The following is a 16,457-nucleotide window of genomic DNA, read 5'->3' as shown; positions in this document are numbered from 1 at the left end:
TAAATGGATCGTCGCAGTGATGGGGACGCGCGATCGCCTAGAAGTTATCTAGAGTCAACAAAGCGGCAGCAGGCCCTCACCTTCCAGTCCAGTCTCAGTAGCCAAGAGTCTGGTCAACACAATCCTAAACCATGATGGGACACTGGGTGAACGTTGTGGAGGCCAGGACCAAGTTGGCTGCTGGCACCAGACTTGCCCTCCAATAGATCCTTGTTAATGGAAAGTGTACTCATTCCAAAAACAGGGTCGCCTAGAAGTCCTGTATCGTCACTACCTCCCCGAGTCGGGAGTGGGTAATTGCTGCGCACCTGCTGCCTTCCTTAGATGCTTGTGCTTTAATAACTTGACCCACCCTCTCTAGGTGGTTCACAATTAGGAAGAAAAAAAAAAAGGGGGCAAGGCAACAACAGCCAATCAGATTTCAGCTATTGACCTCCAATGGATGTGGTATCTCTTTCTCAAGCTCCCTCTCTGGTATCGAACCCCTGATTCCCCGTTACCACCATGGTAGGTGCAGAAAAGAACATCGAAAGTTGATAGGGCAGACATCCAAATGGATAGTCGCCGTCACGGGGATGTGCAATCGCCCAGAGGATATCTAGGGCAGCAGGCCCTCGCCCCTAAGGTTTTAGATGGTCAGATCAGCAGGCCCTTGCTCCAAATGTTTTTGAGGGTCACCAGCAGGCCATCAATCATAATTTTTCAAGGGTGTGTATGATGCCCTCCTTTATGTGTAACAAAGGGTGTTTTGGAGTGACGGTTCCTTGTAATTTTTGGCAGCCCTTTCACTTAGTGCAGGGATGCTCAACCTGCGGCCCTCCAGCTGTTGTAAAACTACAACTCCCACCATGCCCTGCTGCAGGCTGATGGCAGTAGCTGTCCAGGAATGCTGGGAGCAGTAGGTTTGCAACAGCTGGAGGGCCGCAGGTTGGGCATCCCTGACTTAGTGCATAGGCTTTATGAGTGTAGGAGTCCCACTACCTGAACAATTGTACCACAATGTGAATGAGGCCCTCCTTTATGTGATATAAAGGCTGTTTCGGAGTGCCTCTTGCTTGCAATTTTTTGCAACACTTGCACTTTAGATACAATTGAATATACAGGAAAGAATGTTTCTTAACATTTTTTTCCTGTAAAATAGATTTTTGGGGGGGTTTTGCGCGTATTTTTGGCAGTCTGTAAAAGTGGCGTACAACTCGGACAACATGGTTCCCAGCAGCGACCTGGGAGTCAAAGATGCATCCAGGCATCGTCCCTATGCTGTTCCCTATTGATTTCTGTGGTGTTTCTTTCACTTTCTGACTTTTTCCAATGGACCAGGCACCCTCCCCTCTTCAGGGCAGGGGGTGCTTGGTTGTCTCCTATTGACCTCCATTATACTTGGGTGCTCGGCCGAGCACCCGAATATAGCAATGTGTTCGGGCTGAACACCCGAATACTTTGGTGCTCGACCATCACTAGTCACCACCCCTCTGTACCCTTACTGCAGATATAATAAAGGAATGGTACAACATTGAGACATAAAAATAGATGCTCCAGAATTGTTATTACACTGGGAATACACAAAGCCATTAAAACAAGCATGTCAGTAGTGGTGACAGGTCCTCTTTAAGCATATCTAAAAAATAAATAAATAAACACAGCAGATTAGTACCTATGAAACTGGCTGACCTGTTGCATGCGCCCTTATGTGCTGAGAAAAATGATGTTTTAATATCTGCAACCGAGCCTCTAGGAGCAATGGGGACATTGCAGAGAGAGCAGAACCTCGAGGTGCTCCTAGAGGCTTATTTGCATACCGTATTTTTCGCCGTATAAGACGCACTTTTTCCCCCCCAAAAGTGGGGGGAAAATAGCAGTGCGTCTTATACGGCGAATGTAGCCGATTTTGCTTAGTTTTCAATGATACACCCGCCGCGATGCCGTGCGGCGGGTATATCAGCTGTGAGGGAGGAGGGGCTGGGGGCGGCATCTGCATTTATAATGACAGCGGGGCCCGTGCAGTGACTGTATTCTACTACACGGGCCCCGCTTACTGTACAATCATATCCCTAATACCGTAGTTAATTGTTGTGTGCACTGCATGTAAAAGCATAATGAGCGATGATGAGCGCTATTACTTACAATTAGAAGCGCTTGCCGTTCGGAGCAGAGAGGAGGGAGGAGGCAGGCCGGGAGGACGGGCGCTGGCAGTGTGAGTCATACGTCACGCGCCTGCGCCGCCTGCTTCAATGCAACACAGCATTGATCAGAAGAAGCAAACAGAGGTACAGCATGACCAATACATGAGCCCTGGGTTTCCGCTATTAAATGCTTTAAGCTTGAGCCAATACACTCAAGTTGCACATTTACTTCACCTGAAAATCACATGAATGTAGGCATTTTATGTTGATAGCTAAAATGTTTTTTAAGAAACAAAAATTGTTGCTTCTCAAAAATTATAAGCAATATTCTGGCAATAAACATAAGTACATAGTAATGTACCTGGCAATTGAAGCAAGTATTTGTAAGGCTCCAGTAAGATTCTTTCCGAGGAGTTGGCCATCATGTTTTGTCCTCAGAGGCGTGAAGCAAATTGAAACACTTACAGTATATAAAAAAAATATATATCTACTGTATTGTTAAACCTTTTCCTAAAAAGGAAAAAGTACAGTTAGTTTAATATGTGATATATTTTACAATATATTTTTTGTAGTTAATATTTGGAGTTGACATATTATGAATGAATCACACCCAACTCTGATCCCATCAATTGCCCACAATAAGGCTCTTGCACACAAACTTATTTTGCGTTCCGTATACAGAACCATTCATTTCAATGGATCGGCAAAAAAAAAGAAAAAAAAAAAAAGAAAGTACTCCATATGCGTTCCGTTTCTGTATTTCCGTTCAAAGATAGAACATGTTCTATTAAGGTCCATTCACACGTCCGTAGTGTATTGCAGATCCACAATACACCCGGCTGGCACCCCCATAGAATTGCCTATTCTTGTCTGCAATTGCGGAAAAGAATAGGACATGTTCCATTTTTTTCCGGAGCTGCGGACCGGAAGATCGGGGTCTCACTCCGTAAATGCAGAAGCGGAGAGCACATAGTGTGCTCTCCGCATCCATTCCTGCCGCATTGAGAATGAATGGGTCCGCCCCTGTTCCTGATATTGCGGAACGGATAAAGATCCATTCCACGGATGTTTGAATGGACCCTTATTGTCCGCATGACGGAAAAGGATATTACTGATCTATCAGGGGCCAGCTGTTCTGTTTCATAAAAAAAAAAACGGAATTCACCTGGATGTTATCCGTATTTTTTGCGGCCCGCAAAATACTGAAAAAGCCATATGGTCGTGTGCAAGAGGCCTAATAGAGAAAAGAAGTCTTAAAGAGAACCTGTCCCCAAAATATACAGTGCAATCTGCAGGCAGCATATTATTGGGCAGGAGAAGCTGAGCAGATTGATATATAGGTTTTGTGGGAAAAGACTCAGTAAAACTTGTCATTTTTACTTTTATATCTTCAGCCCTGTGAATACCTATCAGTACAAGAGGAGGTGTTATTGAAGACTGACAGCTATCTCTCTATGCATACTTACAGCATATAAACACAAAGAAAATACCAACACCTCCTTCTGTACCGATAGTTCTTCACAGGAAGTGGAAAAAGCAAAGATATAAAATATATAAATTAAAGGTTTAATTACATTTTTATCTACAAAACTATATCAGTCTGCTCGGGTTCTGCTCTATAACAACAAGGTACAGTCAGATTTAATAGCATTTTTTGGTGACAGGTCCTCTCTAAAAAGGGGTTTGTCAAGTTTAGTTATTCATTTACCAGCATAGCACAAAGAAGAAAGCACACAGGACTGGCTGGCTGCTCAAATGAAGGGTCAGTGGAAGAGGGCAGTAGCATGGGACTGTTGTGACTTCTTGTTATGAATAAAATGGCTGGTTTTTACACTAGTCACAAAAGGTTTGGGATATTTGACTTCCGGGTGAAATTTATGGAAAAAAAAAAAAAAAAGTTCACACTACAGTGATATTATATCATGAAAATAGGGCATTTATGTAGAAGCATGCAATGGTGATTTCCTCATCTCAAACTATTTATTGAAACAAAAGCCAACAACATTGGTGGGTATACCCCCACAAAAAATGTCAATGTCTCAAAAACTTGTGTGGCCTTCAGCATCAATTACAGTTTGACAACTATGTTTCATGCTGTTTACAAGTCGACTTATTGTCTGCTGAGGCATGGCATCCCCCTCAAGGTCATTGAGGTTCTGGGGTACAGAGTTACAAGCCTTTACATGGCGACTCAGGTGATCCCATAGGTTTTCAATGGGATTCAGGTCTGGAATGAAGGTACCTCAGCCTCCAGCAGCTGTTCCCTAATGATGCAATCTCGATGAGCTGGAGCATTGCTGTCCATGAAGATGAAATTAGGCCTGTTATGTTCATTAAGACGCACAATGACTAGATTAATGATGTAATTCAAGTAGTATGGGTTTGTTACTGTACCATTCACAAAGTGTTGGGCAGTTCTGTATTGACTAGACACCTGTTCACACTAACACCACCATTAAAGGCAAACAGTGGCTGATGCATAGCGGTCTCCTTGACGTCTCCTATATTATTGGCAGCCATCATTTCTGCTCAGCGCAAAGTGAACAGCACTGAGGCCCACTGGTCCCTCGTCCATGCAAGACGATGAGGCCTGTGGTCAGGTAGCCTTGCAGGTTGTCTAGCACACAGACCACGCTGATGTAAACAATTTTGAATGGTCTGACGTGACAATTGGGTGCCTCTCACCTCATTTAAATGTGCCTAGAAATATGTGTCAATCATCATCCGGTTCCACAGGACATGGTTCACAATGAAGGGGTCATCTGTGTGGGATGTGGCCAAAGGACGTCCACTTCTATGTCTTTCTGTGACTCTTCCAGTCTCTCTGTATCTTTGTTGCAACCTGCTGACACTCTAAGCTCAGTGGCCACTTCTGTTTGAGAACATCCTGCTTGAAGCTTCACAATGGCGAGGACTGTCGATCAATTGTTAGGTATCGCCTTGGTCTCAAGATGTCAACATTTGAACAGCATGATGAGGAGGACTGTTTAAATACCAATTCTTATTGAACCAGGAAATTTATTGGGACATTCATGGATCAAACACCGGTTGCGAATTTTGCCATTAAGCCACTTGTTAGAGAACAGCAAGTTGTGCAAAAAGTACTGAAAACAATGAACAGTTGGACATGTGCATTCAAAGGTTTAGAGAAGGTCACATTAGGTTCTCCTGTAAAGGTTACAGTGCATTTTAGATTCATGCTGAAATGTCACCCACAAGCCAAATATCCCAAACTTTTTGCAAGTAGTGTATATGGTTGCCATTTACCTTATATTGGTCCTATGGCTAGTATTACGAGTCTATTGTACAGTCAACAGGCACATTCGTTTATTTATTGTACACAAGTCAACCCGCTAAAAGGAAACCACTGAGACCTCTGAGATTCGGGGAAAGAAGTATACCCAAGTCCGTTCTCTGAATGGGGCGGTAGTGCACTTCTGTCAACCGCTCCATTTATTTTTATGACTATCAGGCCTCATGCACACGACCGTTGTGTGCATCCGTGGCCGTTGTGCCGTTTTTTTTCACCGACCCATTGACTTTCAATGGGTCCGTGGAAAAAAAAAAAAATCGGAAAATGCACCATTTTGCAGCTGCATCCGTGATCCGTGTATCCTGTCCGTCAAAAAAGTATGACCTGTCCTATTTTTTTGACGGACAACGGTTCACGGACCCATTCAAGTCAATGGGTCATTTAAAAAACACGGATGCACACAATCCGTGTCCGTAATCCATAGGTTACTTTCATACAGACTGATCCGAAGATCCGTCTGCATAAAAGCTTTTTCAGAGCTGAGTTTTCACTTCGTGAAAACTCAGATCCGACAGTATATTCTAACACAGAGGCATTCCCAGAGTGATGGGGACGCTTCTAGTTAGAATATACAACGAACTGTGTACATGACTGCCCCCTGCTGCCTGGCAGCACCCAATCTCTTACAGGGGGCCGTGATCAGCACAATTAACCCCTCAGGTGCTGCACCTGAGGGGTTAATTGTGCATATCATAGCCCCCTGTAAGAGATCAGGGGCTGCCAGGCAGCAGGGGGAAGACCCCCCTCCCTCCCCAGTTTAAATTTCATTGGTGGCCAGTGCGCCGCCCCCCCCTCCATCCCTCTATTGTATTAATAACATTGGTGGCACAGTGTGTGCCCCCCTGGCCCCCCTTCCCTCCCTCTATTGCATTAATAACATTGGTGGCCAGTGTGCGGCCTCCCCTCTCCCCCTCGATCATTGGTTCCGATCGGAGTCCCAGTTTAATCGCTGGGGCTCCGACCAGTAACCATGGCAACCATAGAAACATAGAATGTGTCGGCAGATAAGAACCATTTGGCCCATCTAGTCTGCCCAATATACTGAATACTATGGATAGCCCCTGGCCCTATCTTATATGAAGGATGGCCTTATGCCTATCCCATGCATGCTTAAACTCCTTCACTGTATTTGCAGCTGCCACTTCTGCAGGAAGGCTATTCCATGCATCCACTACTCTCTCAGTAAAGTAATACTTCCTGATATTACTTTTAAACCTTTGCCCCTCTAATTTAAAACTATGTCCTCTTGTAGCAATTTTTCTTCTTTTAAATATTCTTTCCTCTTTTACCTTGTTGATTCCATTTATGTATCTAAAAGTTTCTATCATATCCCCTCTGTCTCGTCTTTCTTCCAAGCTATACATGTTAAGTTCCTTTAATCTTTCCTGGTAAGTTTTATCCTGCAATCCATGTACCAGTTTAGTAGCTCTTCTCTGAACTCTCTCCAAAGTATCAATATCCTTCTGGAGATATGGTCTCTAGTACTGAGCACAATACTCCAAATGGGGTCTCACTAGTGCTCTGTAGAGGGCATGAGCACCTCCCTCTTTCTACTGGTAATTCCTCTTGCTATACACCCAAGCATTCTGCTAGCATTTCCTGCTGCTCTGTGACATTGTCTGCCTACCTTTAAGTCTTCTGAAATAATGATCCCCAAATCCCTTTCCTAAGATACCGAGGTTAGGACTGCATCACTGATTTTATATTCTGCTCTTGGATTTTTACGCCCCAGGTGCATTATCTTGCACTTATCAACATTAAATTTTAGTTGCCAGATTTTTGACCATTCCTCTAGTTTTCCTAAGTCCTTTTCCATTTGGTGTATCCCTCCAGGAACATCAACCCTGTTACAAATCTTTGTATCATCAGCAAAAAGACACACCTTACCATTGAGGCCTTCTGCAATTTCGCTGATAAAGATATTAAACAATATGGGTCCCAGAACAGATCCCTGAGGTACCCCACTGGTATCAAGACCTTGGTCTGAATATGCTCCATTGACTACAACACTCTGTTGTCTGTCCGTCAGCCACTGCCTAATCCATTCAACAATATGGGAGTCCAAGCCCAATGACTGCACTTTATTGATAAGCCTTCTATGTGGGACAGTATTAAAAGCCTTACTAAAGTCTAGATAAGCGATGTCTACTGCACCTCCTCCATCTATTATTTTAGTCACCCAATCAAAAAAATCTATAAGATTAGTTTGACATGATCTCCCTGAAGTAAACCCATGCTGTTTTTCATCTTTCAATCCATGGGATTTTAGATGGTCCACAATCCTCTCCTTAAGGGTCCATTCACACGTCCGTTTTTTCTTTCCTGATCTGTTCCGTTTTTTCAGGAACAGATCAGGACCAGATCTGGACCCATTCATTTTCAATGGGTCCTGGAAAAAATCGGACAGCACAATGTGTGCTGTCCGTTTCCGTTGTTCCGTTCCGCATGTCCGTTTAAATATAAAACATGTCCTATTCTTGTCCTGAAAAATCGGATCCTGGTACAATACAAAGTCAATGGATCCGCAAAAAACGGATGACATTCGGATGTCATTCCGTATGTCATCCGTTTTTTGTGGATTCCGTTCCTGGAAACACATAACATATTTTTTTTTTTTTTTTCATTTTTTTTTCAAAGAAATCCAAACAACTTTATTTGATTATTGAAATGTATACATGTTCCCGTTTTTTGCAGATCCGCAAAAAACGGATGACATACGGATGACATACGGAAACATTTTCAGGAACAACGGATCCGCAAAAAACGGACCATTTTTCAGGATGAAAAAAAACAGGACGTGTGAATGGACCCTTAGTATGGTTTCCATTAATTTCTCCACTATTGATGTCAGGCTTACTGGCCTATAGTTGCCCAAATACTCCTTACTACAATTTCCAATCTTCTGGGACGACTCCTGTTGCCAGTGATTGGTTAAATAAATCTGTTAATGGTTTTGCTAGTTCACCGCTGAGCTCTTTTAATAGCTTTGGGTGTATCCCATCAGCCCCCTGTGACTTATTTGTATTAATTTTAAACAGTTGACTTAGAACCTCTTCCTCTGTAAAGACACATGCGTCAAAAGATTCATTAGTCTTCTTTCCTAACTGAGGTCCTTCTCCATTTTCCTTTGTAAAAACTGAACAGAAGTATTCATTGAGGCAGTCAGCTAGTTCTTTATCTTCTTCCATATACCTTCCTTTAGTTTTTAAATTGGTAATTCCTTGTTTTAGTTTCCTTTTTTCATTTATGTATCTGAAGAATGCCTTATCACCTTTTTTCCCTGACTGAGCTAATTTCTCTTCTGCCTGTGCTTTAGAAGCTCTTATAACTTGTTTGGCCTCTCTCTGCCTAATCTTATAAATTTGTCTGTCATCCTCATTTTGTTTTGTTTTTATAATTCCTAAATGCCATCTTTTTGTTTTTAATAATTTTGGCCACTTCTGCTGAGTACCATAGTGGTCTCTTCCTTTTTTTGCTTTTACTGACAAGCCTAATGCAATTCTCTGTTGCCTTCAATAGTGCCACTTTTAAGTAGTCCCATTTCTCCTGGACTCCAATGAAACTGTTCCAGTCTGATAGGGACTCGTGTACCACTAATCTAATTTTAGAAAAGTCAGTTTTTCTAAAATCGAAAACTTTTGTTTTTGTGTGGTGTGACTCAGTCACAGCAGTCCTGGTTGCCATGGTTACTTAGCAATAGTAGAAGCATCATACTTACCTGCTGGCTGCTGCGATGTCTGTGTCCGGCCGGGAGCTCCTCCTACTGGTAAGTGACAGTTCATTTAGCAATGCGCTGCACAGACCTGTCACTTACCAGTAGGAGGAGCTCCCGGCCGGACACAGACATCGCAGCAGCCAGCAGGTAAGTATGATGCTTCTACTATTGCTAAGTAACCATGGCAACCACTGCAGTAGCGTCCTGGTTGCCATGGTTACCGATCAGAGCCCCAGCGATTAAACTGGGACTCCGATCGGAACTCCGCTGCCACCAATGATCGGGGGGGGGGGGGGGGGGGGGCCCACACACCGGCCACCAATGTTCCTATTACAATAGAGAGAGGGAGAGAGGGAGGGAGGGGGGGCCAGGGGAGGCCGCACACTGGCCACCAATGTTCTTATTACAATAGAGGGAGGGAGGGGGGTCTGCACCAGAATCTGTCACCGCCACCCTGCTTCAGAGAGCAATCCCTGACAATAGCCATATTCAAAGACATATTACATCTGATGATAGTTCTCATAACAATCCCAAAATACAACAAATAAAACTTCTGCCCAGTGTAAGGGGTTACACACTCAGGCTGGGCGGCGAAGACAGATTCTCTTGCAGACCACAGGGTTAAAGTCCAAATGCTGCTTTATTTATCACACTCCGGCAATACAGGTAACCCCAGTTATAATTCACTGGGTAAGGTGAAGGTCCAGCACCACAAAACAAAGAAAACTGAAATAAACACCTGCCCGTCTGGGCCCTGGCTAATACAGTGAAGATCCTAGCTCACCTATTGAACACAGGTCACACAGAGCACTCGGCTTCTCTAGCCAGCAGGGCAGCCAGCTTCCCAGGCTTTCTCCAGGCATTCCTCTCCTCTAGACTCACAGCCTGGACTGTGCTTTATTTCCCCTTGATGATCCTAGCTGGCTTCAGCTGGGATCCCTCAGGCTAGGGGAAAACCTGTCCTGGATTTTATTTACCTCACCCAGTTGAGGAAGCTGGGTGGGATATACACCCCTTCCAGGACGTTACCATACACTGTTCTGTTCACCTTACCACACCAGAAAAGGCTTGTATTTTCCCGAGAGAAATGCAACAGCACCACACTGCTCAATGCAGTATCTCCGAGATGCGGATGTGCGAGTCCACTTTCTATCTTCAACGTGTACTTCAGAATTTTTTGCACTGATGATCTATACTTACAGTAGGCCATAAATATCTGTACTTGGGATCATGCTCAACCCCAGCCACTTGACTGATGAACATGTCATCACTGGCCTAGAAAAAAGTCAGACCAGTAGTGATCAGATACTGATGACCTATACTGAAGATAGGTAATCAGTTATAAAGTCATGGAAAACCCCCTTCAAAGTGCGGTCAAGTTGCCATTTTTACTGTGGCTGCCAAAAATACTATTCAAAGTGGTGTGGTTTTAAACACTGCCAGTAGTAACTAAAAAACAGAACTTCACAGCATCATTTGAATGTACCTGTCCCCAAGGCGTACTTTCACATCTGCGTTTTTGCTGTCCAGTTTTGAGATCCGGCATGGGATCTCAAAACCACAGCAAAACGCATCTGTTTGAACAATTCAACCGGCTGCAAACGGATCCGGTTGCATTATATTGAAAATGAAGAAACCAGATCTGGCACTAAAACCATTGTAATGGGCATGTCTGAAAAACCCCGGATCTGGCATCATTGACTTACGTGATTTTTTTAGAGCCAGATCTGGCTTCTTCAATTTCCCATGCTGCACACAAAAACGCTGCTTGCAGGCATTCTGGTGCACTCAGTTTGTTCCCTTTCATTTTCAATGCCGGATCTCAAAATTAGACGCACAATGCAGATGTGAAAATAGCCTTAGAGATGTGTGCAGACACCTGGTGTTGTTCCTAATAAGAAAGAAGTTCACTTAAAAGTTACTAGGACCCTTGGTGGTTCTCAATGATTCTGTTGATTCCAGATATTTTACCTCTGCTCATCCGACATTCAAAGTGTAGAAGAGTTCTTTTTGATCCCTGGGAAAGGCAGGAATATTTCTCAGTCTCAATGAAAAGTGTAAAACACCTTTGGCAAAAAGCCTGGGTCCAACTTAAGGACTATCCTGTCTTCCAGAATTCTCAGATATGGTTCTGAAATAGTAATGGCCTGCAATAATCCTGTCCTCTGGGTCCAAGTAATGGCCACTAGAAAGCAGTTTTCAATGAAAGGAGTTTCAGGCTACAGTTTAACAGCTAAAAAAAGGTCTGAAGAGACCATTCAACACTATTGTTATAACTCAAGGACGGACAGACTGCATCGACGTAGGGTGAATATGGGATACCGCACAAGTGAAAACCCTGACCCGTCTATGATCTGCTAATGGGAAATCTAAAAACCAGCTTAAAAGGGGTGTGTCACTTCAGCAAATAGCATTTATCATGTAGAGGAAGTTAATACAATGTATGTACTAATGTATTATTATCCATATTGCTTCCTTTGCTGGCTGGATTCATTTTTCATCACATTATGCACTGCTTGTTTCCATGGGTGCAGACCACCATGCAATCCATCAGTGGTGGTCATGCTTACACACTATAGGAAAAAAAGAGTCAGACTCTCTGGTGGCTGGGACCATGGAAGTGCTCATAGGCCAGTGCTTTTTCCTATATTGTGCAAGCACGACCACTACTGATTGATTGCAGGGTGGTCTGTAACCATGGAAACGAGCAGTGTATAATGTGATGGAAAAATTAATCCAGCCAGTAAAGGAGGCAATATGGATAACAATACATTAGTAAGTGGCTTGTATCAACTTGCTCTACATTAGAAATGCTACTTACTGAAGTGAGACAACCCCTTTAAGGCTGACACTTGAACATTTAAAAGTTGCTTGGTCTGCAGAAAATCTATATATTTGGAATAGCAAGAGAGAAAGAGCCTCGATGTTCTTCTACCAAGAGCCAAACTTCTTCCAAATTTTATTATACATTGCCAAGGTGACTTTTCTATGACTGTGCATCAAAGTAGAGATCAAACCATGATTTCCGAGGCTGACAGTTTCAACCTGTGTACTTCTGGTTGTTTTAGAGGTGGAAATACCAGATCCTCGAGAGCCAGACATTTTAGAACCAGGAACCACCTGTTCTTTGGCCAAAACTGAACTATAAAGAATTAATGTTACTGACTGTATTTGAACTTTTTCAAACACCGCTGATATTAGAGGAAAAGGAGGGAATGCATAGGCCAAGTCCATATTCATCCATTGCCTTTGGCTTGTCCCAGGGATTTAGAGAGTAAAAACATGCTGATGGTTCTTTTTTTGTGGCATAGCAGCAGAATGATCTCTTTATTGAGAAACCCTTCCCCTGGATTAATGGGACTCCTGCTCAGAAAGTATGCTATTTTGTGAGCCCTGGGCTTTGAGGTGATCAGCAGAAATGGACAGCACTGTCTGTTCTGCCCAGCTGAAAATCTGCTCTGCGAGAGACTGAAGTGGATGACATTTCACGTCACCATAACAAGAGATGTTCCGTCTGAAAGAGTGTCTAGAGTACAACTTTCAGTTCTCTGTAATTCAAGGATCTGTTGCTGACATCCTGAGACCAATACCTGGATAAGTGATGTCATCCAGGTCTAAAATTAGCATTGCTTGTCTCAGGAAAAAGGATTTTTTTCTTCTGAAAAATTGCTATTTCTTGTTGAACCAGAACCTGTTGCATTAAAAAGGAAAGCTTGACTTCTGAGTCTAAGACTACTTTTGTGAGAGATGGGAAACAATTTAGTCTCTGAGTACATGGCACTCACATGCTCCCACTATCTGTGTCCTGTTCCCTGAAAATAACATTTTGTTTCAGTTTCATGACCTTGTATAACTCTTAAGTTTGGTTTTGCTGACAACGTATGCAAGCTGTCTTTTGCCTTTGGATGACAGCCAATAAACTTGCTATAAGAAGTGTGTTTTGAAACAATAAAGAGACTACTTGATTCAGCCATTTTGAGTGCTTCAGTTTTCTCTGTGCGCACATAAAACTTCACTGGATTTGGACCCCAATAATCATAGAGAAAGGGGTAATTGCCCAAACAAAACTTGCGCCCAACGTGGGGTTTGACTAATGGACCCTTCATCCATGTCCCGATAAACCGGGACAAACACTAAGAGGACATACTGTTGTGCCTTTTCATAGGTAAATGCATTGATATCCAATTCATTCTAGTCAAGATGAATGTGCATTGCCTTTAAGAGCCATGCTCGACTATAGTTACAATTTTGTATGTCTTGAGAAGGCCAAGGTAAGGTCACCAGTCTGAGAAGAATCCTCCTCATCTACTTTTAAATTTATGACAGGAGATAAAGATAAGCTCTATGCAGCTGGTGATAATTACCTATACAATTAGGCATTTATCAATGAAGCAAATATATAATATTCATGTATTCATTTAATGAGCCTTAGTCCTTAGCATAAGACAATCAGTAGGATATATATATATATATATATATATATATATATATATATATATATATATATATATATATAGTTATATGTTATGAAGACATGTATCCAGTATATTATATATATATTTCTCATTAGGGGAATCTTTGTCTCTAAAAGAGTGTCTGAAGATGTGTGTTTTGTAACAAATATTCACCTCTTTGATACCCTCTGTGAGAAAACAAGGCCAGTGAAGTTATTTATGATGCCTAAATAAACAATGTGAGAAACATTCAGAGAGACGCCTAGAGGTCTGTCTCTAATTGCTACAAGTGTCAGAATTAATCCCTATAGCTTTGAATTAAAGCTTTTAAAAAGGTCAAAATGTATAGAATACATTTTATTCAGACTTCCATAAGTTAACCCTTTATACTATGATGCAAATAGCTTACACAGCAGTGCCACCTAGGAATCAATAGGTGACATTACAACAGTAGCAACAGTGCATTCTGGGTAAGGCTATGATGTCACATTTTTATCAATAGTCACACCCATCCGACAATGATTGGAAAGTTCTAAACTAGGAAGGTGTGTCTAACTGATAAGTTTGTGATCATAAACCATACACAGGGGGGAGAACGCACACACGGACACAGACAAGAAAGAGGAGAGGAGAGAGAAGTGGAGCTCTCTAGTGGGGTCTATCAAGATGAAAGCCATGGTGAGATGTGCTATGAACCCAGCTTTCCTAGGAGCAGAAGTGAGACACAGAAAATGATATTTCATTTTATTAAGACTAATTTGATAGTGTGGGTGAAATTATACCATCTAGATTGGCGAATAAATAATTAAATTAATTGATCATCTCCATATTGAGATATAGTTTTAGGATATTGTGAGGCTTCATTCTACCTGCAGAAGAATCAAGACTCATAATCTAGCAAAGCATTAAATAATTGCTTAGAGATAGATATACAGTCATGTGAAAAAATTAGGACACCCTTTGAAAGCATGTGGTTTTTTGTAACATTTTTAATAAAAGGTTATTTCATCTCCGTTTCAACAATACAGAGAGATTAAAGTAATCCAACTAAACAAAGAAAACTGAAGAAAAGTCTTTTCAAGATCTTCTGTAAATGTCATTCTACAAAAATGCCTATTCTAACTGAGGAAAAAGATAGGACACCCTTGCCCCTAATAGCGAGTGTTACCTCCTTTGGCTGAAATAACTGCAGTGAGACGGTTCTTGTAGCCATCTACCAGTCTTCGACATCGGTCTGAGGAAATTTTACCCCACTCCTCAATGCAGAACTTTTTCAGCTGTGAGATGTTTGAGGGGTTTCTTGCACGTACAGCCCTTTTCAAGTCACCCCACAGCATCTCAATGGGATTCAAATCTGGACTTTGACTTGGCCATTCCAGGACTCTCCATTTCTTCTTTTTCAGCCAATCTTTGGTTGATTTACTAGTATGTTTTGGGTCATTGTCATGTTGCATGGTCCAGTTCCGCTTCAGCTTTAATTTTCTAACTGATGGTCTCACATGTTCTTCAAGCACCTTCTGATACACAGTAGAATTCATCGTGGATTCTATGATGGTGAGCTGACCAGGTCCTGCTGCAGCAAAGCAGCCCCAAACCATGACACTTCCACCTCCATGCTTCACAGTTGGTATGAGGTTCTTTTCTTGGAATGCTGTGTTTGGTTTACGCCAAACATGTCCTCTGCTGTTGTGTCCAAATAATTCAATTTTGGACTCATCTGTCCAAAGAACATTATTCCAGAAGTCCTGGTCTTTGTCAACTTTATCTCTGGCAAATGTCAGTCTGGCCTCGATGTTTCTCTTGGAAAGCAAAGGTTTCCTCCTTGCACACCTCCCATGCAAGTTAAACTTGTACAGTCTCTTTCTGATTGTAGAGGCATGTACTTCTACATCAACAGTAGCCAGAGCCTGCTGTAGTTCTCGAGATGACACTTTAGGGTTTTTGGAGACCGCTTTTAGCATCTTGCGGTCTGCTCTTGGGGTGAACTTGCTGGGGCGACCAGTCCTGGGCATGTTGGCAGTTGTTTTGAAAGCCCTCCACTTGTAGACTATCTTCCGGACAGTGGAATGGCTGATTTCAAAATCTTTTGAGATCTTTTTAAATCCCTTCCCAGACTCATAGGCTGCTACAATCTTTTTTCTGAAGTCCTCTGACAGCTCTTTTGCTCTCACCATGGTGCTCACTCTCACTTCAACAGTCAGGAGCACACCAAACTAAATGTCTGAGGTTTAAATAGGGCAAGCCTCATTCAACATGCAGAGTAACGATCTACTAATTATGTGCACCTGGTGTGATATACCTGTGTGAGATCTGAGCCAATTTAAGAGGGAATACATGTGAGGGTGTCCTATCTTTTTCCTCAGTTAGAATAGGCATTTTTGTAGAATGACATTTACAGAAGATCTTGAAAAGACTTTTCTTCAGTTTTCTTTGTTTAGTTGGATTACCTTAATCTCTCTGTATTGTTGAAACGGAGATGAAATAACCTTTTATTAAAAATGTTACAAAAAACCACATGCTTTCAAAGGGTGTCCTAATTTTTTCACATGACTGTATATATATATATATATATATATATATATATATATATATATATATATATATATATATATATATATATATATATAGAACATTCTTCGCCAAGCTAAGTGATGGATTCCCACAGGAAATACTTATTTCAAGTCCTTCCCATTAAAGATATGGTCTAGCAAAGATCCTAGATCCCTGTTATTTGTCTTAATAGTCTTACCAAAGTTATAGGTGTGAAAATAGTCCAGGATGGGGCGGAAGGATACAGTTATCTCTTCTAAGTTATATCCTTGATTGGATTTGCCCATGCCTGAAGTCATGTG

General features: G+C 42.1%; 1 protein-coding gene across 2 annotated transcripts in view; it reads right to left on the bottom strand.

The window, feature by feature from the left end:
- GGPS1 (geranylgeranyl diphosphate synthase 1) overlaps positions 1-16,457 on the bottom strand; it is a 68,787-nt gene that overhangs the window by 22,349 nt on the left and 29,981 nt on the right. Inside the window, exon 2 of one of the 2 annotated variants that reach the window (XM_044290384.1) lies at positions 2,485-2,633. The exons of the other annotated variant lie outside the window; for it this stretch is intronic. Within the exon in view, the coding sequence (XP_044146319.1) occupies positions 2,485-2,548 (64 nt within the window). The 5' untranslated portion in view covers positions 2,549-2,633. The remainder of the gene's footprint in view (positions 1-2,484; positions 2,634-16,457) is intronic. 2 annotated transcript variants of the gene reach the window in all.

Source organism: Bufo gargarizans, chromosome 4 (assembly GCF_014858855.1).
Source record: "Bufo gargarizans isolate SCDJY-AF-19 chromosome 4, ASM1485885v1, whole genome shotgun sequence".
Lineage (NCBI taxonomy): Eukaryota > Metazoa > Chordata > Amphibia > Anura > Bufonidae > Bufo > Bufo gargarizans.
The sequence above is the reverse complement of the archived record's forward strand: the minus strand, read 5'-3'. Positions and strand labels throughout refer to the sequence as shown.